Source organism: Gambusia affinis, linkage group LG16, assembly GCF_019740435.1.
Source record: "Gambusia affinis linkage group LG16, SWU_Gaff_1.0, whole genome shotgun sequence".
Lineage (NCBI taxonomy): Eukaryota > Metazoa > Chordata > Actinopteri > Cyprinodontiformes > Poeciliidae > Gambusia > Gambusia affinis.
Genome location: NC_057883.1, coordinates 6084695 through 6109094, shown reverse-complemented (window position 1 = coordinate 6109094; position 24400 = coordinate 6084695). Strand labels below are relative to the sequence as shown.

Below are 24400 nucleotides of genomic sequence, written 5' to 3'. Positions count from 1 at the left end.
GCACAACAAGCTCCGCGGTCGAGCTGCTCAGTCCCGCCGCCGTAGTCCCTCCCCGGCTACAGAGGACCCCCACGGCGACCCGCCTGGCTCCGCTCGGACAGAGAAATGAGCTCGGCGTCCGACGACCACACGTTATTTACGTGAGCGCGTGACGACAGTTTCTTCGCGGAAACGCACACATTATCACATCACACACACAAACACACACACACCCCCATACACACACACACACACAGACACACACGCAGACAGACGACCCGCGCGCCGGTCTGCCAACCGACCAACTCGGTGTCAGGACGGTCCCACCCGCTCGTGCCGACAACCATGGCGGAGAGGAGCGGCCGGCTGAGCTTCCCCGGGAGCGGGGCTCTCAACCGACCGGTGCCCATGAACCTGTTCGCAACGTGGGAGATAGACGGATCCTCCCCGAACTGTATCCCGAGGTAAGGCGCTGCATGCATGCATGGCAGGGCTCTGTCCTTGATGTGTGTGTGTGTGTGCGTGTGTGTGTGTGTTTAAAGTTTAAAGCTCCTGTTTGCAGCGCAAGCTGTGTCATCAGTGAGCGCGCTAACACTGCAGCCGCAGCGACCCTGCTGTCTCATCATGCCCACTGGATGCCCATGCAGGCCCTCCTCAGCTGTCTGCAGCACCGAGCTGAGGCGTGTGCACAGAAAAGGCGTGAATCCCGCTGTGTGGTGGCAGAAAAAGCTCCTCAGTGCAGCTGTGTGGGTTCATAGGTTGGGGGCCGGGGGGGTTCTGCAGTCATCACGGTCAGCCTGTTGTAAAATCATATTGTGAGGTTTACTGCTCCAGTTCGCTGCGGTTTACATTCACATGAGCCAAAATGCCAAATTAAAGCCCAGAATGTTTTCATTATGAAGTAGTTGTTGCGCCAGTTGTTAACATAATGGTTCCCACATGGTCTTCTTGTTTTAACCTCCTGCGGTTTTCACTGCATGCCTCAGGTCTCCAGACAGATTCACAGCTGAAATGCCGGAAACAACTGCTCTCCGATTATATTTGTTTGTTCATTTATTTATTTATTTTACTTATTCATGCATGAAAACTTTCTGCTCAAACCTACAGCCAAGAGAAGCTTCTGCAGCTTTTTTTGTTTGAAGACAAAAAAGAGAAATCGGTAAAATGATCGATTCGCCTGCTGCACCGAGATTTGCTTCTCACGCGTATCAAATTTGTTGCGTCCAATAAAATGGCACGTTTTGTTTTCTTGATCAAAGTTGTGCTTGTGATCATATTCCTCAACACACTTGAGAGGTTCCCTGTGAAAGATCAGGTTAATGTTTAAGACAAAGTTTTCATTTCATTCGTGTCCTTTTCTGTCGTCATAAAGCAAAGTAACCCGCCTTGTAACACGTTTATAGTTTGCAGACATATTAGGAGTCTTGTTCTCCGATCTTATAATTTTGCTTTGCCTGTTGAAACCATCTGAATCCTCGAACGCGACATAAATAAATAATTCAGCTCACGATGTGTTTATTGCATTGGATCGTTGATGATGCCGGAGCTCGTTATTGCTTTAAATCACCTTACACTCACGTAATTAAACTCCATCTACTGCCTTCAAATCAGAGTCAAAACCTTATTAGTCGAGGTCAGAACGACTTCCTCCTGTCTGACTTTAGAAAAAACAGAAGCCTTAATTAATGTGGGAATTTGGGTGTGTGTGTGTGTTTAATTATTATTATTAATTTTTTTCTTCCAGGCTCCCCCCTCTCTATCCTCTTAATTTAATGCCTTCAACGGACAGCACATCGCGTGGCTTTTAGCTCAAACGAGACCGTTTCATTTCCAGGAACAGCGTGGCTGTGGTATCGTTCAGCAGACCGGACGAGCAGATGAAATGCCTCTGTAACTAAAACAGACGTGCTCGCTCCTCGGTCACCTGTCGGCAGCCGCTTTATTTCGCGGCTTAGTCGGCTCACGCTCTCATTTCGGCCACCAGGCTGCTTCGGTCAGGAGCAGACAGTGAGAAGTTGCCGCTGCTGTTAGTCTTCTCCCGAAAGGCTGCAGCCTCGTATTGAGTTCTGTCGGTCAGAGTGGAGACAGCGGGGTCCCAGCTTGTTGACAACAACAGTCTGGTCCTCAGTCAAGCTGGATTCGCTGGTGTTTGCGTCTTTCGCTGCAAAACTGTCCGGTTTGGATCGCATCAGGGTGTCGCTTACGGCTGTTTTCAGGCACTAGGCACAAACTCAAGGCCCCCGGGTGCCAAATTTGGCCCACCGCAGCTTTTCCAAAATTACTCCAAAATTACTTCAATAAGTCCCTCCAGTTTTTCACAAATGTGCGAAATTCACACAAAATGAACAAATCTCCACATTTCTTTCTGATTATACTGCCAGTTTTCTCAAGATTGGTCTAAAACATTGAGTTTAAGTGACTGCTGCCTCAGCCTTTCTTGATGTCAAGATGTAGTCCATAATAAAAAGTCACATTTGACAAATATCACAAAAATTCCTTACAAAGATTTCTAAGTTGGCACCACAAAATCTGTAATTATGATTGCGAAAACAAAACCAAACAAAAAAAAAACATCCCACTAAAACAATCTCAAACTCTTGGAGGATCGGCTATTGATATTTATTTGGTTTCCTCAGTGTATTCTGGCGCAGCTGGCCCTTTAAGAACATTCAGATTTTTGATGTGGCCCAAAATGGAAATGAGTTTGACACCGCTGTACTAGAGCAACACAAAACAGTGAGTGATAGTAATTTATTAATTGCTTAGTCTTTTTTACTCTGACGTTTGTGTGCGTCCATAGTTTGACCTTTCACCTCATTCTTCTTCATAAAATAGCTCGAGTTCAGTCAGACTGGACAGGGTAGCATATGTTGTCATCAGGTCTCAAGTCTTGTCACAGAATGGCCCAGTCAAAGTAAAGATGTCAAACACAATCAAGAATCCGACACGCGTTCTGAGCGTGGCTGTTTGTAGGATCAGCTCTTGTAAATCTTGTCTTTAACTTCGTTCATCTTCATCTTTGTTGCTGTGTTGCGATCGCAACTACATAACTACACTACATTTTTTCCCCTTGCAAAGAGTCTTTGAGTCTCTTTAAAAGCATTGTGAGTTTGATGTATTATTACTATTTTTGTAAATTCACTTTGCACAGACTTGCAGCTTTCAACAGTCATCGCAGCTTTGGACCAAATCTGACCAATCACCTCAACGTTTTATTTTATTTTTTATTTTTTTGTATTTCCTTCTTTTCTCACCAATCACTGCAACTCGGCTGAATTTTGACCAATCCGCTCAGCCGCCTTCTGATTTAACTTCCTGTTTCGCTATGTGTTTCTTGAAAGCCGAACCTGGAAGATGACAGCATGTGTGACGCTAAACGATAGCTTTCGCTTTTCTTTTGTTCTTGGTTTATTTTTGGAAAAAAAAAAAAACATTTCGAGATGTTCTGTAGGATTTGTTTCTACTGCGTAAGCAGGTCTTGTTAACTTTAGTGACCAATACGGACTTCTTTTTTTGCACTTTGACGACTCCTTGGAACATGGTTTTTATTTGTGTTAAGTTTGCTGTTTCAAGAAGCGACTTCAGATAAAAGTCCAGTCCTTTTTGGGGATTTTTTATTTTTTATTTTTATGGGAAAAGTAAACCGTCAGAAAATTCTCAACTTTTTGAAAAAGGTGCCGCAAAATCAGCCATTTTAGGCTGCAACGATCCCCCAAAAGAACTTAACAAGGTCCTGAAGGGACCGGACGGCGTGTTTCATTGTGGCATCTGTCTGTGTTCATCTGTTCGGGGTGATGTGGAGTGTTTGTTTTCCGCCATGCGAGTGTTTTGCATGTAAAGTTTAAGTATGGTCTCGTGTGACCAGAGCACCTTCTCCCACATGTTGGTTGTCAGTCTCAGTAGCTTCACGATTTCGGATCAGAAGGGCCTAACGGCAAAGGACCCGTATCGTTTTTTTTTCTTTTTTTTCTTTTTTTTTTTTACATTTGCGATTGCAACGTGAGAAAACCTGGAAAGGTTTGAATACTTCTGTACCACAATGAACATCGAGCTCCTTACTGCAGTGCAGTCAACTCACCCGGAGGATTTTACAGCCTATAAATCGGTGGAAAAACAAACTGCTGCTGCGTTTGACATTTTAATGGTATTTATTCAAATGTGGCGCAATGTTGTGAACATTTTGTATTTTATCCTAAATCGTTTGTCTGGAAGCACCTCAGAACAGGGATGACATTCTTGGTGCCGTATTTATTCGCTGAAGAGTCGCTTCGATAATTAAAAGGTTCAACGGGGTTTGATTGTGTTGTTAGAACTGCTGATGAAATATTTCCGTCTGTGTTGTATAGGAAACGGAAAAGGAAATAAATAGGTGAACAAAAATGGGATGAATGAAAACCTTATTTGCAATGCGACCACAAACTTTAATCGCTTGCAAAAATTTTTTTTTTTTTTAAATAAAATATAAATCCTCAAAGATGAAAAACAATAAAAGACTTCCTACTGCTTACCTTATTAGAAGAAAAACAGGCCATTTCCAAATTTTTGGGGTCATGTTTTTTTTTTATATTGTAATTTTTCCCCTCTTGACTTGTGGTCGGCGGAGCCGAGCAAAGTCATTTCGAAGGCCACAAATGGCCCCTGGGCCACACTTTGGACACCCCCACGTTACGTGATAATCCAACTCAAAAAAGCCAGAAATTGAGAAGCTGCTCGAGTGCAACATTTGATACTTTCATCCAATCTGCTATAGCTGGATCTATTTTGTGAAAGGAAATTTTAACTCAGCTTCTTTTTTCACAATGTCAAATTTATGCCGCAAGTCGACTTATCACACAAAATCCCTCCAAGTTCATGAAAAAACGGTTGCAAGTGGAATCAAAACATCTGCGCCGCACCGCTGGAGTGTCTGGAACAGAATTTGCACGGACGTGCAAAAAAAATCCTCTTTTCTCTGACATTTAGTAAAGTCCCATTAATTTGGATCAGCCAGCTTTCATTCTGATGATTGCGGCTCGTAATGAAGCGAAAAGTGTTAAAAATACCTGCGGGCGTGAAAAATGACGGCTTAGTGTGCTTTTTTCATCTGTTTTCAGAAACCTTGCCCAGATTGACATTAGCGTCCAAACTGATGGGACTTTTGCTGCCGCTTCACAAATGTTTTGAGGCACAGAGCAACTGCAACCTTTACAACTCCGAGAGACAATTTTGCCCTCAGTCCACCTAAATTGCGCTCGTTTAGAGTCGCTTTAGAGTTGCTTGACCTTTAGAGAAAGAAAAAAACAACTTATAATTTTGGATAAATAGCTACTGTAGGAAATGTGTTATTTTGTGAAACAACAATTTTATTTCTAGTTTTAGGTTGTAAAGTAACTTTCCTGCCATCTCACTATTAAATAAAGACTACTAGAGCTAAGAAAAAAAAAGAAAAATTTTAAGTGTCATATGTTCTAAATTTAGAGAAATCGATTTGGAAAACTGTTTCTGATGCCTGATTTTCTTAGTTTGTAATTATTTACATGAGTTATGTTCATTTTGAACTTTCGCTGTGTTCTCTTGGGGCATCTTATCTTTATTATAACTTAATGTCACTCCTTGCTGTTGACCTGCTATAGGACGATGGATGAAAACTAGCTTTTGTGCTAATGCTGGCATTTTTACTTTGATGCTGACACGTTGATTCATATGCGTTGTTCTAATTCAAATAAGCATAAATCCATGAATAAATAAACTACAAAAATTTCGAGGTAATTTTGGTCTGTCGGATGATGTAATTTTTAAATATTAAATGGTGTTTTGGTCAGTTACTCAGCACTCACGTCGCCTTTTCACCAAATACTTTTTTTTGCTCTCATTTGAGTCATTTCTTGGACAGCTACGTTTTACTTTTACTTCAGTAGAAACTATATTGAGGTAGTGCTACTCTAACTTGAATTTCCATCAGGTCCTTGTCATCAGTGGTCTTCCTGAGAGTCTGTCTGACACTGTGAGCGTCAGTGTGAAAGCTATCGTTAAGCTGCGTCACTTCTCCTTCAGAGACGTCTAAATTAGCATTCTCCGTGGCTTTTTATGGCTGCGGCCCTCTCATTCTGTCCACATAATTGCACCTTCAGACGGACATTTCCACGGAGGACCTCGTCCTCCCCGCCCCCTGCTTACGCAATCAGACTCTCCTTTCCTTGCAGTTCGCCCGCTGAAGTCGCTCAGCTCTTGAAAGCCCTTAGAGCGACGAGCTGCGCTTCATAATAGCGCCTCTGAAGTGGGCATCAGTTGCATGTTTCTTTTTTTTCCTCTCTCTCTCTTTGCCCGTCAGCCCACAGGCGAGAGAGGCTAAGTGTTGCCAGATACGGGGCCAATTTCAGAGACAGAGGCGGATTGAACGGGCCCTCGGGTGGCAGCTGGAGCCCGTAGGCTGTCGTATTTGGGCCTGTTGGAGGCGAGAGTGCCGAGATGTCGCTTTGAGCGGCGGGGAGACACTTGCTCTTTTGTGCCCCGGGCTGCCGGGTAGTCACACTGCGGGAATTTAGAGTAGGACGGACGAGGGGCTGTGAAAACGTCCCATTGTTTCATGTTCACTTTGTGGCCTTTGTTGTCCTGCAGTCCAGGCCTTGTTCTGTACCGATGTTTGTAAGTTTGCTTTATTTCGCCGTGCCCCGAAAGCGCACTCAGAAGCCTGGAACCTTATTTAAAATTACAAATGAATTCTTTTTAAAATCTAGGAGGTTTCTGAACCTGTTCTGTCAGATTGGGCTCCATCAGCTTCTCAGCAGCATAAGAGGAAGCGGGTCAGGGAGTTTGTTTTTTTGTGCAGAGCATCTTACATATTTTTTTTTATCATAATTCTAATCTATCTCAGCACTCTGTGAGTTAAGAGGAGAGAAAATCTGAGTACCCTTCATCCTGAGCGGAAATCATTTTTGTGCTGCTTCTGTAATAACATTGTAAAACCTATGCTGCTCCTGCTTCTTTCCATCCTCTCTTCTGATAAATACATTGTCCATCATCCTTCTTTTTAACAATCTTATTTCAGAAACCCTTCAATAGGTGCAATCTGGAGATGTGCGTACCTCTCCTCGACTTGGATGACTGAATTTTTTTTCTTTTTTGAGCGAGCATGGACTAAGAATATACATCGGTACCAACACCGGTGTTGGTCGATATTAGTCATTTTTAGCTTGTCGTTATTTGTCTGATACATAAAACCGGACTGATATTAACAACCGATACTTACGTCCATCTTGTTGCCGTTTGTTTCTGGAGGTTGGTCATGCAGTATTTCTTTGATCATGTGATGGTCATGCAGGGCAGAATTGTGAGAAGTTATAAAGAGAGAAGCAGCGGTGAAGTCAGAGGTAAATTTTTTTCAAGGAGTCACAAAGGTAGTGAAATATATACCATATCAATAAATATTGGTTATTAGCCATATCAGCAATATTGATATCGGATATCAATATCTCAAATGTTCATATCGGTGCATCCCTACTTTTTACTGACCACATATCTCTCTTCTTATAAATACATTTTCAATCATTTTTCTTTCCAACAATCCTGCCAAAGGTGCAATCTGGAGATGTGTGTACCTCTTCTTTATTGGATGCTGTAGTTTTTTTTAGTTTTTTTTCTTTTGAAAACTATGGATTTTTTTCACCTGTGTCGCAGACACAATCAGGAACCTGCATCCATAAACTCCATAAATTAGGTGACTCCAGGCGCGGCCATTCTTGGTTTGACGTTTGGCTTTAGGCTTAGCTGTGGCCACGTCTTCGGAAAATGTTCTGATAGTTCCTGGCTTCTCCACGCCTCTAATCCTTCTTGATGAACCTGTGAGCTTTTCAAGACCCTCCAAATGTATCTCTCAAGCCTGATGACTAAGTCTTCAATCCGTATGGTCTCTGGGCCTCCCTACCCCGTAAGAAGACGGACGGATGTTGACGGTGGAGTGAAATGGATGAGAAATGACTTTGCACGCAGATATTTGTAAAGTGTATCACCACCGGGTCCTTTGAAAGTTAAATCAGGGTGCTGCTGCAGCTGGGTTTGGAGGACAGAGAGTTCAGTACGGAAAAGGACGGTCATCTTCTCACCAGACCCACTCGGCATACATCTGAGATGCTTTGTGACTCTGCAGTCCGATCAATTTTGCCTCCTGCTGGCCTCCCTCATGCACACCTGCCTCCCCGTCTCACTATCTGCTCTGTTGTGCTCTCCTATTATTTCCCTGCAGACAATGTTTGGTTTCTGTGAACCTGATCATTTCTGTGCAGAAGCAAACAAACTGGGAGCACAACAAAGGCCGCCGTACGACAGGCGTTGTATACTCTTTGTGTGTTCACAATAAATTAAGCTGACAGAGCAAGTCTGTTCCTGCGTCTCCTCTGACCATGTAATTGTGCAACTTGGAATTACAAATTGCAAAATTTATTTATTTTTATTTTTTTAAACGTTAGTCGAATATCGACACATCTTTGCTGACATTTGTAGCGGAAACGCAATCAAGGTTGATGGTAAGAGAAGGAATAAACTCTTTTGATTAGATAACCAAAACATGACCGTTGCTTTCATTACATTTGCTCATCTTTAAGTTTTGAGGCTCCAGAGGTCATCCGACCGTAGCCGGCTGTCGCCAATGTTCACTTCAAGGACAAAACGCTCCGATGTGCTCGTCTTTTAGCCCAAACAAACCTCAAAGTGAAGGACAGCAGACTAAAGGCCAGCTATCTGAACCCAAAGCCTTATCAGCGCTCTGACTCAGTGAAGTTACTCTACCCTTCACATCCGCAGCAGTTAATTTAATCTTCGGCTCATTAAAGACGTTCTGTCTGGCTATACAAAAGCAGCCTGCTGGGAGTGTTTTAGGTGTTTTTTTTCCCCCCACCTAATACTGAAGTACTCCTGAATCCGTAATGCTGTCATCTAATTAAACGAGATATTTCTGAATCACACAAGAAGAAACACAAATAAAGACGGAGTTCTGATCTTTTATTTGTTGCTTAGATGGTGGAGCAGTGTGACTACTAGACCACGTTGTGTAGTAGAAAACATTTCACTTGCGGTTATGAGTAACTCCGTGGTAAATGGTCATAAAAACTGTGAGGTAAGATCATAACCATACATGTTTTCACAGGTGCGGGCGATTTGCAGGATCTACTTTAAAGCAGAAATTTCGGAAATTACCCCAAAATGCAGTTGGCCAAAAGTATCTGGACGTCTTGCTCCATTTAGTTTTTTTAACCAAGCGCGTCCTTCTGCATAATGTGCTACACGTTGTACCATGGATAAGTGCTTGCACGGAGAATTCACTGTAGCATACTTATTAATCCATTAGCACAGGACGCAGACGCAGATGAATCAAGCAGGTTTTCCGCAATAAAAGTCCAGATTCATTTCAACTTGTTTAAGCTAACTACGCTGACGTTTGTTGTAATAAATAAATGAATAAAAAACTGAGGTACATGGTGTATTAAACATTAAACGTAAAAGCTTCTAACCAGTCGGTCACCAATCTGGGTCAAAATCTTCTAATTCCAGTCGATTCCAATTGAATCCTCATTTAGATGTTTTTAGTGCTATGCACAAAATGCCACTTACTAACCACTACGTGACCCAACAGTGACATTAAACTGTTATTTTTTTGTTGGTATTCTTCATAATATGCTTAGGGGATTGTTTAATGTTTCTTATCTAAAGATATACGTTTAATGTAACAGATTCAAAACGTTAGTCTGTGTCCAGCTGATGTGAACCGGTCTGAGCAGACTGGACTGCCTGAGCAGAAAAGGAGATTATCAAACATATGTTTTTATAAGTCCACAAAGGACTTTAAATAAGCAACCGTTCAGATAACAAACTTTGTTCAGCCGAACAGCAGGCAAGAATGGTGTCAGGGTTATAGAGGTCCCTGATCCCCGGTGTATACATTTGTGAACATTTTCTGATTTGATCATTCTTTTGTGTTTTTCTTCTGTAAATTCCTATATAAAAAACTGTTTTTAAACAGTTTGTGGTTGGGAAAAAAAGACTCTGTAGTTGGCATCATTTTCCCTTTGTTCAAGTATGTTAGACTTCATTTGGCAGCCTAAAATCCACAAAAATCCCATCTCAATTCAGTTAATAGACGAATTTCATTTCAGAAGAGCATCATCGTGTGAAACTGGATTTTCCTGTCACCGTTGACTCCGGAGGTGACCTTATTTCTAAATGTGGCTCATATTATGGAAATAGCTCTGTGATTACACGGCCCGTCCAGGGGCCTGTTTACTTGCTCCCGAGCTCCAGCACTTTAAGCGAGTAAAAAAAAACAAAAACAAAAAAAACAAAAAACAGAGAGAGAAAATGAGGTTAACAGCCTGACACAGCAGCGATGTGTCAAAACTTTGGGCCAGATGCAGATGAGATTACGCTGGCGAACAGTTGTGGCTTAGTGGCGTCGAAAGGGAAATGTGGAGCTCCTTTATAGTGCTGCATCGTCCCTCTATGAATGATTTGAACGTAATTACGACATAATTTAGGCGAGATGAGACGAGCTTCTGTCCCATTTGACGTTTAGTTGGAACGGAAGTGCCCGTTTAATCTTCACCGTCATACGATTCCGCAGAAAATAAGCGACGTGGGCTTTTGTTTGATGCTCGGATTTATTTGTTCCGCCTCGCTTGAGACGCATTACTTGCGTTATCAGCCTGAACGTGATTAGGACTCACATGTCTGCGTTTAAACCTCGCGCTTTTTTATTCATGGCGACGCGCAGAAGGTGCCGGGTTCTGATTCGAGTCGGCTCGGTTCTCCTGCTGGTCGCTCTGGGCCGGGGGGTGAAAGTGAGTTCCTCGCCTCGTACTTCCGTTCTGGGCGCGTTTGTTGCTTTGCGTCATCAGAAGCGACTTTCCAGGGAAAATTCTAGAACATGTTCATCGTTAGTTTCCACAGCAACAGCAGAGAGCGTCAGGTAAACGGCGTCTGGGTCTTTACTTCCCTTAGACGATGTTTTCACCCAGTTTCAGTTCATTTCGAGGACATTGTTAAACATTTTATTGATGTCAGTAGTTCAGTTAGAAAAGTCATATATCTCCTTGATCAATGCCACACAAAATGACACATTTCAGGTGTTTGTTTCTGTTTGTTGTAAACATTATCCATTACAGCTGAACGAAAAGCCCAAATTAAGCTTATTATAGAGTACAAATGTTACAAGAGGCTAGTTTAAAATAAGTTATAAACAAGTAATAAAATAAGGGATGTCACTGGAACAATCAGTGTCGTTGGTAGCGGCGCACCGATTGCAGTTTTCTGGCCGATTCAGTTTTATTTTGTCGTGAGAGTCTTCAATAAAGCAGAATAAAGTTGCTACATTTGTCATTAGCCTCTTTTTTGTAGATAAAAAAAGTTTCTTGAGGGGTCAAACATGTTGGCTGTTTTTTTCCGGCAGCTTCTCACTAGATTTGGCAGGTTTTTAGAAAGTGTATCCTGTATTTTAGGCTACGGGTTGCTGTTGTTCTTGGCAGGCGTTGGTTTTACGTGCTCTCAAGATTCGCTTTGCCGATGTTAAATTGGACTTATAATCATAAAGTCATTTATTTTCTGTACAATGCCCATTATCCCGTCATTTCCACACATAAATCAGACATGGATCCAAACCAAGCAATACAGAACCGTTGGCCCCTTCCCGTTAGCACCACCTGAACAGAATCGTACTTGACCTTAAATGACCTCATCCCTCTTCAGACATACTCAGAACACAGCATGAAATGCGCCTCCTGGTGGCGATAAACACAGCAAAAAGGTCAACTTCTCCCAAAGAAAGTGCTCATAGAAAACCTTTACTGGAAGTTGTCATTGTGTGCCACAAACTGTTCTCCGGTCTGCTTGCGTGCGTCTACGAATTCGAATGGCTCTAGAGCTCGCTTCGACCGAACTGAGATGTGGGTTTTTAGACGGATCAGAGTTCGCGTCTTTGGTCCACACATTCACGTCTCCCCAAACAACTTCCTAGAGTCTGAGTAAACCTGACTGAGTAGGGCTGGTGTGAATGCAACCTCAGTGTGCAACACATCTCCTGTGAGTGTCACTTATTTGATTGGATTACTGAAATAAATCGACTTTTTGATGAGCTCCTAGTACACAGATGTGCATCTATCTTCAATCTGGCATTTAGTAGGATGTCTGGTGCTTCTTTTTCCTTCCTCTGCCTCAATAGAAACTCTTCCCAGGACTGACTGGGGGCTTGCAACCGGGGAAAGGCGGAGAAGCTGCTATTTCAGTTCCCTCAAGCTTAAGAAACTTTTTTTTTCCTGAATTCAGAGCACGGAGCGGAAATGTAGGTCAGGTTTTTTTTTTTTTGGAAAACTTGGAGGAGAGCTTCGAAGCTCTAACATATTGTAGTAATTAGGAGCGCCACTGCATGTGTCACATCTGGCATTTTGCTCCTCGGGTGACTGATGAGTGACATGACCACCGTCCTGGTTTCCACCCGGCTGATGTATCGGCTGGACAGATGGACATGGACAAAATCTCGAGGTCGGCATCGCAAACCGAAACCACTCATCTGTGCCACCGAGCAAACGGGCGGAGTGAGCGCTCATTACAGCCAGCAGTCGGAGAGGAAAATAAAATAATAATAAAAAATATATATATATAAATAAATTAAATAAAACAGCACTTTGCGAGGCTGTAAAAATGACCTCTCTGACCTGACGGATGCTGAGCAAAGTCCTGCTAATCTGCTGCTCTAAAGCCATCAACTGAAGTCATGGGGATTTAAAAAACCCCAAACAAAAACACACAAATGATTCATCATGTCTGCTAACTAGGAAACACTGAGTTTGTCCAGGGAGTGGGAACGTTTTGGTGTTTTTTTTTCTTTTAAATTTTATTTCCAGAGCTTTCAGTGAAATAGAGCCCCTACTCTCCTCCTTTCTAATGCACATTAGTTTTACCAAACAGAAGGTAAAAGCTTGAGCGGACGATGTGTGGCCGCGCGGCAGCATCGCAGCGCAGAGCAGAGCTCCCCGCGCTGCAATAAAAAGCGGTGAAAACAGCCAGCGGACATGATGAGGTTGTTGCTACAGCTGAATCTACAGTAGGTAGAGCGGCTGGAGCCCTTAGCTTCGCGAGTGAGGGGGCGTTTCATTCAAAAGCAGAACCGGCTGAAAAAGATTTGATGCTTGTATGGAGGCACAAAGAATGGGTTAATGTGGTACAGAGCAGAATGTGGTGGAAATCACAACAGGCTGAGCCAAATAAGAGAGTTTTGTCCCTAATTTTTGGTTATGTAAATCTCTGAGTATCCACTTCTGATTTGAACTTGTTTTCTCTTAAAGATATGTTTTAACATATATATATATAAAGGTATGTATAAGTGACATCGCCTCATATTTGTAGTAGAGGCGATGTCACACTGTGTGTGTGCACGTGTGAGAGAGAGCTCTTTTAAAAAACAAAATGATGGCATTTTAACTGTCTTTATTAATATGAAGAAAATGAAAGCTGTCGTGATAAAATTTCAATTAATGATGTTTCAACATGCCCAACACCATCTGTCTTTTATTTATTTTTTTGTTGGGGGGGATGCTTGTTAGTTTTGCTATTATATCCACTGTTTCTTCAATGAAAGTCTCAATAAGTAATAAATTTGGAAATATGTTCAAATTCAGTTGCCGTGTGCAGTTAGTGAAACAAATCCCACTTCTTCTTCTGAAAGCAACACTTCTACTAATTCTTTCTAGAGCAGTAGTTGTGTTTCTGAGGATGCAGTTATCTTAACAAAATAATCAATGAAAAGCTCTTATCATCACTTTTATCATTGTCACAATAGTACCATATAACATTGTGATAAACTCCATATCTCCCACTCATAGTAGTTTATCCAAATGTTTCCTTCCAGTTGCGAAAGGGAAGTGGGAAGGAAGGAAATGGGAACGCTAAGGTAGAAGATGTTGTTAGGAACTGGCCTGCAGCTCTCAGTTTTCACCTTTAACGAGTAAAAGCAATGAAATGCAACAACTAATGCAAGTTCTCAATTTGTATATAAAAAACCCCCCGAAAAGTAATTTATTCTTTTTGTGGTTTGCAGCGTGTGAGATGCGCTCACTGGAAAAAGTCCAAATTCATTTGACTTGCTCTTTAACAAACACTCTGGTCCAATTTACTGGCACATTTTCACATAACATACTCATTATTTTGCTAGTAAATTTAGCTTAACACTCATTTTTAAAATGAAATTCCATAACATTGTAAAAAGGAATTACTTTTCTGTGCATTTTTCACTCAAGAATCAAAACCTCACAACCATGTTGTTTTGTTGAAATGAACTGACTTGACTTGGACTACTATTTTCATGTTTTTTTGTTAGATTTGGTAGATTTCCCCTGCTTTCCTTGTTAAGACTTGTATGAGAAAGCTATTTTAACACATTTAATCTATGAATGATTACATCTATTAATCATTCTATTGTTTAGAATGAGTGCAAACTGAATACATGATCCATTGAACAGCTATTCTAAAAAAAACAAAAACAAAACCCATTGCATTTGTTGATCTTAATTTTAGCGTAGTGACATTTATCCAACCAATAGAGACCTTGTATTTAACCAGCTTCTCACACGCAGGGCGAGGCAGCCGCTCTCTATTTGGCCTCAGTGACCATCGAAGCCACAGCGGTCAATAAACGTGACTGTGAAAGGCTGCAGGTCTCTGTATGTCCTTGTGCAGCAGCTCCACGTCACAGAAATCTGCCAGAGCAACAATAACAGATCCTGCCATCTGGCTCGTTAAGTCGACAACATGGAGGCGATCAGACATGAGCTTGATCTGAGCTTTGTTGATGAGCTCCATAATTACTCAGACAGAGAAAAAAAAAAAGGTCTGATTTGTGTGATTGTTTTATATTCTCTGTTGGCAGCTTGCAGTTCTCCTGGTCCTGTTGGACTTTGGGACAAAAGTTTTGTGTTTTGTTTGATTCGTTCGTAGTTGAATCAAACGAGGACTCTGCAGGGTTCACAGAGCCTACTACTCACAAAAAATATGTTTCTCATGAGATTATTAATTGATGTCGTAGATTTATTCTGAATAGCATGCCAAAAATATCTTTCTTTATACCCTGGTGCAAAAATAACAGGAACTTTTGATCATTAAAAAAAAGGAACCCATTAATAAGCTACTTTTGCTCTCTATGAATTATGTTTTCCGCAAGAGTTTGCTCAGATTGCTCAACAATCCCATCACTAAGACTGTCTGATACTGCTTGAAAATGCTATGTTATATATATTTAGCAATATATTATTGTTTGTATATTGTGTAATTAAAGGCACACTGGTGTTTGTGTGTGTGCTCCGGTGGCCAAGCGATGACATTTCATTGCCAATTTCACTTACGTGTCTTTATGCAAGTTTTGTCTTTAAATCAATTCAAAAGTTTGACTTAAACTGCTGAGGTTAAAATTCTGGGATTGACAACAATACAAATATTGGAAAATGAAATATTTTTTAGGAAAGAGAAATTATTGGAGTCAACTGATACGTTCTAGTTCTTTTTATTGTCTTTCAAAGGTTTTTATTTGTGTTTTTATAAATATGACAAGCACAGTTTTATATTGGGTTCCTTTTAATAACCCTCTAAAATTTAGCGCACTGTTGCAGCATTGCGGAAAAAGAGCAGACACACGTGTTTTGCTGTAGATATCTTTTTAAAAAGGTAACTTTAGGTCTTCTTCCCTCAGGTGTGACTTCCATAGAGAAGATTGTTAAACAGAGCACCCTGTCAGTGCTTTGCTGTGGAGCATTTTGAGTTTCTGATTGGTCAGCAGCTCATTATTTGTGCATTTCTTCTGTTTATCTCAGCAGTGATGAATTTTTTAGACGAATTTGTCTCCAATCCTAGTTCCACAGCATCTACGCTTTTGTCCGGGTCCAAATATGGCCAATTTATACGGAAGAGCATTAGGGCCGACTAAGAAAAATATTTGAATTCTGACCTTAATGGAAATGAGAACCAGAGAGAAGCTCACAGTGATGTGAGTTCTGGAGGAACACGTCAGATTTAAGTGATGTTGCTTCTGGGATTAAAGTCAGAAATTAGAGAAAGAAGTTTGTACCTGTTCATCTTGGCAGGTTGTAGGGTTTGTAAAACCCAACTTGATAAAGAAGTTGTCAGAATTCAGACGCTCATTAACTGTGGTTGAAATGTGCCATCTTTGATCCAATCATTGACAGCGTCGCGCCACCTCCAACCCAAATACCAGAAGTCCTGACCGGATGATAAGTAACCTGAGTGAAGCTGTTCTCCTCCCCCACTTACTTCAAATCAAACAAAATCGGTGTGAAGCCTGTCGCAATAAGCAAGTAATCATTTAGCTGCATTATAAATTAAAATGAGATCATTAATGGCCAAGAGATGCGACACTTGACATTTGACCTTTAAACTTTAATTAATTTCATATCCACTATCTTAGCAGCACAAGGGTTTGACGCCAGTTTTATTTGGTTTGAAGAAAGTACAGTTCTATTTTGTGCAGGTTTACTGTTCAGGTCTTGCAGATGCAACATTTCCATATCCACGTGTTAACGTTGGACTGGAAATGTGCTGCTGTTTCAACCGACCACAGATAAATACGTAATTAAAGTTCTGGATATGAACACTTCACAGACCAACTGCGAATGTTCCCACCTGATGGCCTTGTGATAATTAACACGGCCGTGCACAAAGCATCCATTTGTATTCCCGTTACCCTCCACCCCTGCAGGACGTTTAGAAGGCACAGGTCGCTGCGTCGTCTTCTTCTCTGGTTTGGATTCTCCTCAACATTGGCGCCGGTAGACAAAACTCCAAATCCGATTCTTGCATGCTGCTCCGCGTCAGCCGCTTTAACTGCAGACCCAAATACTCGTTGTCTTTTCCTTCATCTCTTTATTTATCTACCACAAAGTCAGCTTTTTTTTTTCTTTTTTTTTAGCACAGCCCTTTTGTCCCCCCTCAAACCACAGTCACACACAAGCTGATAAAATTAGTCCCGTGGTATCGATGTCGGTTTTAATTGTTTCTAGGTCGCTCTTGAAATCCATCTCTCTGTCCGTCCTGCATTTTTAACACATTTGCATTCATTACGAATGAAAACAAACGGCATGTCTATGTCTGCTTCACAGAACTCAGCTCTGAATCTGTGCAAATGGAGGGTTTTCTCTCTTCTTAAGGCTGTGGATTCTGATAGTGGAGCATGTCTGGCCCAGAGCAGCCAGGTTGAAATGTGATTATTAGGCCTCATCGTTATGATAGCCTTTGAGTTTGTCCACTGCATTCGGAAAGCTTCAGGGATGCAAAACCAGCCTTCTTATTTAGTGGATTTTACAAAAATCTAACCTTTAAAGGGGCAGTATTATGTGTTTTGCAGACACATAATGTCATTTTATATGACAGTCAAGTAACTATGTTAACTTAAGGTTCTATATGCTACACATGTCAAATATGACTTAAAAGAAAATTCATTTCAATATTTAATGTCTTGAAATTGGGCATCTGTCACTTTAAAAACTCCTGCTCTTTCTGAAACTCCGCCTTCAGGAAGTCATCACAACATGGCTTCTTCAATTAACCCTTTAATAACATTTTTACCAGTGTTGTACGGAGAAGTAGCTCCCATAATGAGCTCAGCAGATGCTCAGTTCCACCAGGCATTTGCTAATTGCTGCTGGCTAGTCTGAAGGAGCCGAGTGTGAGAGTCGCGGGGTTGGGCTGCTCTGTGAGGCAGAAGCTCAGAAGCTTGGAACCTGCAGCTCAGAGGAGGAGCTTCATCCTTCAAGGCGGAGCTAGATCCACTTAGGCGTTTTGCAGAGATGAATGGTTGCCATGGAGATTAAAGGATTTCTCAAACATGCATGACAGAATCAAGGCGACACTCCAGGTATGTTTTTAAAGAGGGAAGGACGTTATAATATGATTTAAAGCTCAAAAAAGTCAGTTTTACATAATACTGCCCCTTGAAGTACATGTATTAGTGAAGAGTGGAAATCTATGTTAGAAAAACATTTTTTAGGGCCATTTTTGTGTTGATTTTGTCATTTGCTTTGGGTTTGTATCCTATTTAAAGAGCCAATGAAGACTCATTTTCTTTCTTCAAAATGTAAGCATTAAATAATAAAAAATTGAAGGGATTGTTGGTGACACGAGTACTGCTACAAAATCAATGAATGCATACAATCAATTGGTGTTTCTTGCATAACATTGTCTGACCTGCAATTATAAAGTAAACCTGACTTTATTAATGGAAAAGAAATCAAATCTTGCTATGTAATTGGATTGATTTCAGTCTATATTTCTGGATATGAACTAAACCTCTCAGTTTTGTAAAGTGCCGTTTAAAAAAATGGTTTGTTTCCTCAGATGGGATTTTCCCCAACTGAATAAATGGACTAAAATTAAAGGTTTGATTTTTCCAAAACATTTAAGTGAGCGATTAGACTGCAGGAACAAAAGACATGTTTACTTTAAGGCTTCGTGAGCATCTTTAAAAGATGGCTGGCACTGAGAGTCCTTGTTAAGTTTTTATTTATTTTCTTTGGAGAAAGATAAAGGGTGCATGCTGCCACAACAATCATATTTTAATTGGTAATAAAACTGTCTCATATTCCAATAAACCCTCCTTGTTGACTGAGGACACTGTATTTGATTCATAACTAGTATTCTGGTTATTTATTCACAAGTCCATTTATTTTGAGTTTATAAAAGATCAGTTTCTCATCATGATTGCACGCAGAAAAACTCATTTAGCATGAATAATTCAGCGGTTTCCCCCATCCCTAAAAGTCCCGTGTTTAACCAAGCTCTTTGCTCACTGAGATAAAAAAAAGTCAGATTTTGCATCCTCTCTTGAGCTTGATGCTTCGCAGTTATGCAAAACACAGCAATCCAGACAAGTTCATGCAAGTCAATGAGTCTTAGACGCCCAACTACGCAGCGTAAACCCGGATGTCCCGACATGGGGTGTGCGTATCCAGGGTGTGGGTGCGATGAGCCGCAATCAGTGCCTGCAACAGTCTAACCTTAAAGAAATTCAGAGTTGACCATGAATATTGCATTATTTCTTTAACTCGGGATTTGAGAATGAGGCTTTTCTTTCATCACTTACTCAATATTCCCCAGTTTGTTCTCGTCCCTGCAGAGCCTGTTCTCCCCGCGTTATCGGCTCGAAGCGTGAAGGCCTGTGTTTGCTCGAGCGCACTTCCAATAACTCTTATCTCCCCTGCGGCGCTTGTATTGGAGCAATAGCCTCTCTGTGCTGCTTTAGTGACGTTTCTGAAGCGTTGGTGTCTGACCGCAGGTACTGAAAGCCATAAACTCCCAACAGCCAATTTATCCAGTCTGCGAGGTAGCTAGTGACGCTGCTGGTGACCTTAAAGGCGCTCCTTAACTCGACGGCTCAGGGAGAGCTCCTCAGATCTGTGATTCATTCTGGCTCCACTAATAAACATTAGGTTATTGACTTCGCTGGCCAGCAGAGAAACTGGTCAATGTAGATCTGATGAAGTCCTTTAGTAATGCAGAGCGTTTCATTATTGGGTTAAGGATGGCTCAGTCTATAGTTCTTGTCAGCTCTGGGTCAATTCCCTCTTTTGTACCCAACACGTTGATATTTTGTCCCTTCCTAGGTCCAACAATGTAGCTCAGCGCCATCAGTATGTGAGAGTGTGTGCGTGAATGATTGAATATACTTTATAAATACAGGCAATTTACCATTTTGCAAATGGATAATTTGATACCCCTCTTCTGAAGCCATTGTGAATTCCTTTGTTTGTCTCTATTGTTAAATATTTTGATGAATTAAGCGTTAAAAATGCTCACATCTCATGTACAAATCATAAAAACTTTGTATCACTTGCTATTCTAATTTCTAGTTTGTCTGGCTCAGTTGACTCTCTTACCAGGGGACAGAATATTACCCTATAATAAACCAATGTAAGTGTAAAGGTCCATTCACACTAGCCCTGTTTAATCGAACTCTACTTTGTTAGAAAGTCCGGTTGGTTTGCATCAGAATGAGCAATTGAATTCTGATGCAAACCATGAACGTGACCTCTGGTTCGTCTAAGCTGAATATGTGAATGGACGTCGTTCCGGAAGCAGGAAGTGGACTATATCTCAGTGCATTCTGTGTAAATGCAACCAGAACAAATGTGCAAGTCCAGAGTAAAAGGTGAACCGTGTCAAAGAAAACACGAGGTGAAACTGTTTTGAATGACCTAGGACTGCTTTAGCCATGCAGCGTGTCGTTTGCTTGAATTTTGATGTAGTTAACATTAATTCCCAGCTTCTTTCATACGTTTGCGATTGGCTTTGAAGATATAATTTAGACATGTATTTGCTTGAAAATGGAAGAGAAAAAAAAAGCGACATCCTCTCTAGTGTCCCGAAGTCTTCGGTCACTGTCAGGACAACATGGATCGATGATGCCTCAGCCTCTGCGTTCTTAAAAATAAAAGCCTCTTTCTACACTGGGATAATGACTTTTCTTCACAGGTGTCGCCTCAGTTAAATTAAGAACACCTCTGCTGTGTGTTGTGCTGATAAAATGGCAGCGGCGCGGCGAAGCATGCAGCAGCCGTCAAAGAGTTTGACGGGAGGAAAAGGGCAGGAGGATCCGTGGGGCCGGCGTTGCTTTGTCTCAGAACGCTCACCTTCTGAATCCAAGACACGGCTTTGTGGTCTAATGGCTCCTTCCATTAATAAAAGATAAGCTGTCAATTATAGAGCTGTCAAGGTAACGTTTGGGATGACAGAACAGAGGGCAGAAGGGGGATACGTGAATCTTCCTGGTAAACTTTTCTTTCTTTTTTTTTTTTTGCCCCGTCAGTGCCGTGACTCTGACTTTCTAATCTTCACAGTTTTTATGTCGACTTTGAAAGCCACAGAGGGGCCCCTGGTTTGTTTTGCTTCGTCTTATTCTGTGTCTGAATTGTTGCCATCTTCTAGTTTAGCTAGTGGTTTTGTAGCCAGGGGAATTCCTTTGAAGCCGGGCCGGTTCTGTTCCTGTGCTCATTATCATGCTGGTGCGCTGATAAAAAATTCAGATGCTTTTCATGCACACACAAACAAACCGTCGTGCTGTTTGTGCCAAACTAATTGTAGGAATAAGTAAGAAGAAACAAAAAAAACGATGTGTTTTGTGTTATCTTGAATTTAGCGGACGTGTTGGACGCCTTTCTGGTTTGACTCCGTCTCCAGTGGGCTCATGTTCTCTTATACAGAACTAATTTGATCATTTCTTCCTCCAGAGTCAATTAGGAAATTCCAAACTGATGTCGAGATAAAAAGCTGAAATGTTCACTCATTTCCCTCTCTCTGGCTGAGCGAGTCGCAGCCTTTCTCTCTTTCTTAAATGGTAATATTTAGAACTGTGTAGACAGAAAGTGAGGTTAAAGTAGCGCTGCACATATTGCCTGCTGCTCTACTGGCCTTCAAGGCTTAATGATCTACTGACACAGATTCATGGAGCAAATATGAGCCAGATTTATTGGAGGATGGAGTTTAGACTTTGCCTCCAGTTCCCTGTTTATTATTCATGAGCAGCAGGGAGGAGAGCGGGGCTTTATGTCTGAACCCGGGAGACTTCAAAGATAGGATGGAGGCGCACGAGTGCACGCTGTTGTGCTTTTTATTTTTGTGTGTTGGCCTTTGACTCTTTCTTCTTTTTAATGGAGAATACTTATTAGCAAAACAAGCTAACTGCTGAGCTAGCCAGCGCTTTTCTAGCCTGGTGATAAGTCACCTTTTTCTGATCTGATCTACTGATATAAACACAGATCTGGACACTGAGGACAACTTAAAATTTGTTTTACTGGTAGGAGAGTTGGGGGTGGTTACACTTCCACTCCGAAGACTTAAATTATTATTTATTTTTTTGCGTTTTCTCTAGTCCACTGTTGGTCAAGAATCTACACAGACTCGTATGTATACATACACCACCAGAGAGATGCTTTTTATTGTCATCACTTAGCCTCCCGTGTAATTTTGCCTTTTGAAGGATCATAGTAGAAAACGTTGATGGAAAAGTTTGACTAAAAACGTCCTCAAGTTTGCAAAAAAACAAACAAACTTGAGAGCGTTTTTAAGCTTTGTTTTTAGCTTTTTCGAAAAAAGAGTGCGCAAGAAGGGGAGATGGAAACACATATATCTAAACACATATATTTATTTAGAACTACATCTCAGTTCTAAAAATGTTGCTAATTGCTTAATGAAGGATCTTTGTTGTGATTTATATTTCACGGCATTAAATTGCAAGGTCAAATGTACTTTAGGTCATGTTTGATATATACATAATTTTTATAAGAACTGAAGGTGATATGGTTTCTTGATGGTGGTACAAAATATACTATGTGTTTGGAAAATACATAACACTGCCTCTTTAAGCTATCTGAATAAGGTTTAGAGTTTCTGAAATTTGCTATTCTCTCTAAAATACTATGAATAATTTTTTTTTAAATTAAAACATCCTGCTCATGCTTGTTGTTTTGAAGTAACTATGAATCGTGCACCAAGATGCATTTAAACACCAGGTGAGAAGATACAAACCTAGTGTTGAGATCACCCAGGGAGGGCTAAGGAGCCTCAGAGAGAGGTTAAAGGTCACCTGCCAAGCACCAAAATGTTCAAACTTTTACCTAAAATATGTGTTTGTTTGTTGCTTGTACGTGCGTGTGTGTGTGTTTGTTGTCACTCATGTTGTGCCGACATAAATCTGTCACCTGCCTCCTTATGAGGCGTTAGCTTTATGTAAGCAGTAGTTAAGGTTAAGGTTGGAGTAAGTCTCAACGAAAGGAATGTCATGTCTTCTGCAGTCCAAGAAACAAAGCTGTTTACGTGTGTGTGTGTGTGTGTGCATGTGTGTGTGTGTGTGTGTTCTTAATTTACTCAGACACACACTCATTCACATACTCCTTCTCGTCCTGGCAGAGCTGTTCTCTCCAGTTTGACAGGTTTAACTTGGATCTATTTTGGGCCTGTCGTGTCCTGAGCTTCATGACCAACACACACACAGCACACACTTGGAGATGAAAACACAGCCATGCCAGGTTCTGCTCTGTCACTTCACTACATCGTCTCCTCAGCCAGCCGGTAAATCCCTCAGCTGAATATTGCATGAGCAGCTGAGCGCTGGAGGGCCTCAGGCAGCAGGCAGAATAATGGGAAAGAACCAGCGGCAGATTGATTGTAGTGTGTGCGTGTGTGTGTAGGCATGTGGGCGGGTGTGTGTGTGTGTGTGTGTGAGAAACTTACACACCTACTGGTTATGTTACCTTGCTTTTGGGGTGTTGCAGTGAAGGCATCTGAGTAATATATGGAGTAATGTTGAGATGATGATGCTAAACACGCTAATTATCCTCGTTATTTTTATCGCCCATCAAGATGAAGGCCTCGGATCTTCAGCCCGACTCTGCTCACTGACTGCCCGCCGCTAATAAATAGCCACCAAGTGTCAAAAAGCCATATTTCCCAACAGGGTAGCTAAATTTCAAGCGAGCTGACGCAGCATGGCCGCTTTCTGTGAGCTCACTCCGCAGCGCAGCATGCCCTTTTAGTGCTCATTGTAAAACAAAGCACTTCCCTTTGTATTATGAAAAACAGTCTCGCTGTCTTGTGTGGCCAAACACCTCGCTGTTTCCGTACCATGAAGATGGTATGGAAGGCATGGAGCCAATGTGTTAGCCTGGTCAAATGCAAAGCTGCAAATATCCAGCGGTTCGTGGTGGGATTGGTTTGAGTAAGCAGAGATCAAAAGGTGACGACGTTAGCTGTTCACTGGAGCAGTAAGACGAGTCTCTCTACTGGAACACAACGAAAGACGAGAAGACAGGAGAACTCTAGGGCTGTCAATGTTGACGCGTTAACGTTGGGATTAATCGAGAAAATTTAACACGATAAGATTACATGATGGCATTACCGATTTTGACCTAAAAGCCTCTCTCACGTGGAGCGTTACATAGTTCAAAGCGTCACCTTACATGATCTTGTACTGCGGTCAACAATGCAGAGTTGCAAACTCGAGTGAAAGGTTGATGGAGAAGAGTCAGACTGGTGTGTTCAGAGGCAGATTTCACTTTAAAAGACATTGGGATGGAGGTTTGAATAAAACCGAGGTGGCGTATACATTTCGCAACAATGTAGACTATAGATGATAATTAACTTATCTACATTAACATTTGAAACAAAATGACTTCATTCAAACCGTCCTGAATATGGAAACAAGGAAAACAAACATTTTTAAATGCACTTATAATCACCTGTTTGAAAACATTACAAGCTAACAAAATTGAGCTTAGTGATATAATCGTAATTAATCACAACGCTCCAGCGATTAATTTGATTACATTTATTAATCGACTGACGGCACACAACGAGCCCCGGGATCCTTACATGACATGTTTGCTGAATTATATTTTTTACTTTT

At 41.4% G+C, this 24400-nt stretch overlaps 1 protein-coding gene across 9 annotated transcripts in view; it reads left to right on the top strand.

Annotated features, from left to right (window-relative positions):
* pacs2 (phosphofurin acidic cluster sorting protein 2) overlaps positions 1 to 24400 on the top strand; it is a 66341-nt gene continuing 41941 nt past the window's right edge. For 4 of the 9 annotated variants that reach the window (XM_044142290.1, XM_044142289.1, XM_044142291.1 and 1 more), the window contains exon 1: positions 1 to 443. In XM_044142290.1, coding sequence (XP_043998225.1) covers positions 325 to 443 — 119 coding nt within the window. In that variant the 5' untranslated portion in view covers positions 1 to 324. Of the gene's footprint in view, positions 444 to 7666; positions 10916 to 24400 lie in introns of those variants that run through there. The other 5 variants (XM_044142280.1, XM_044142278.1, XM_044142279.1 and 2 more) reach the window with 5 other exon arrangements.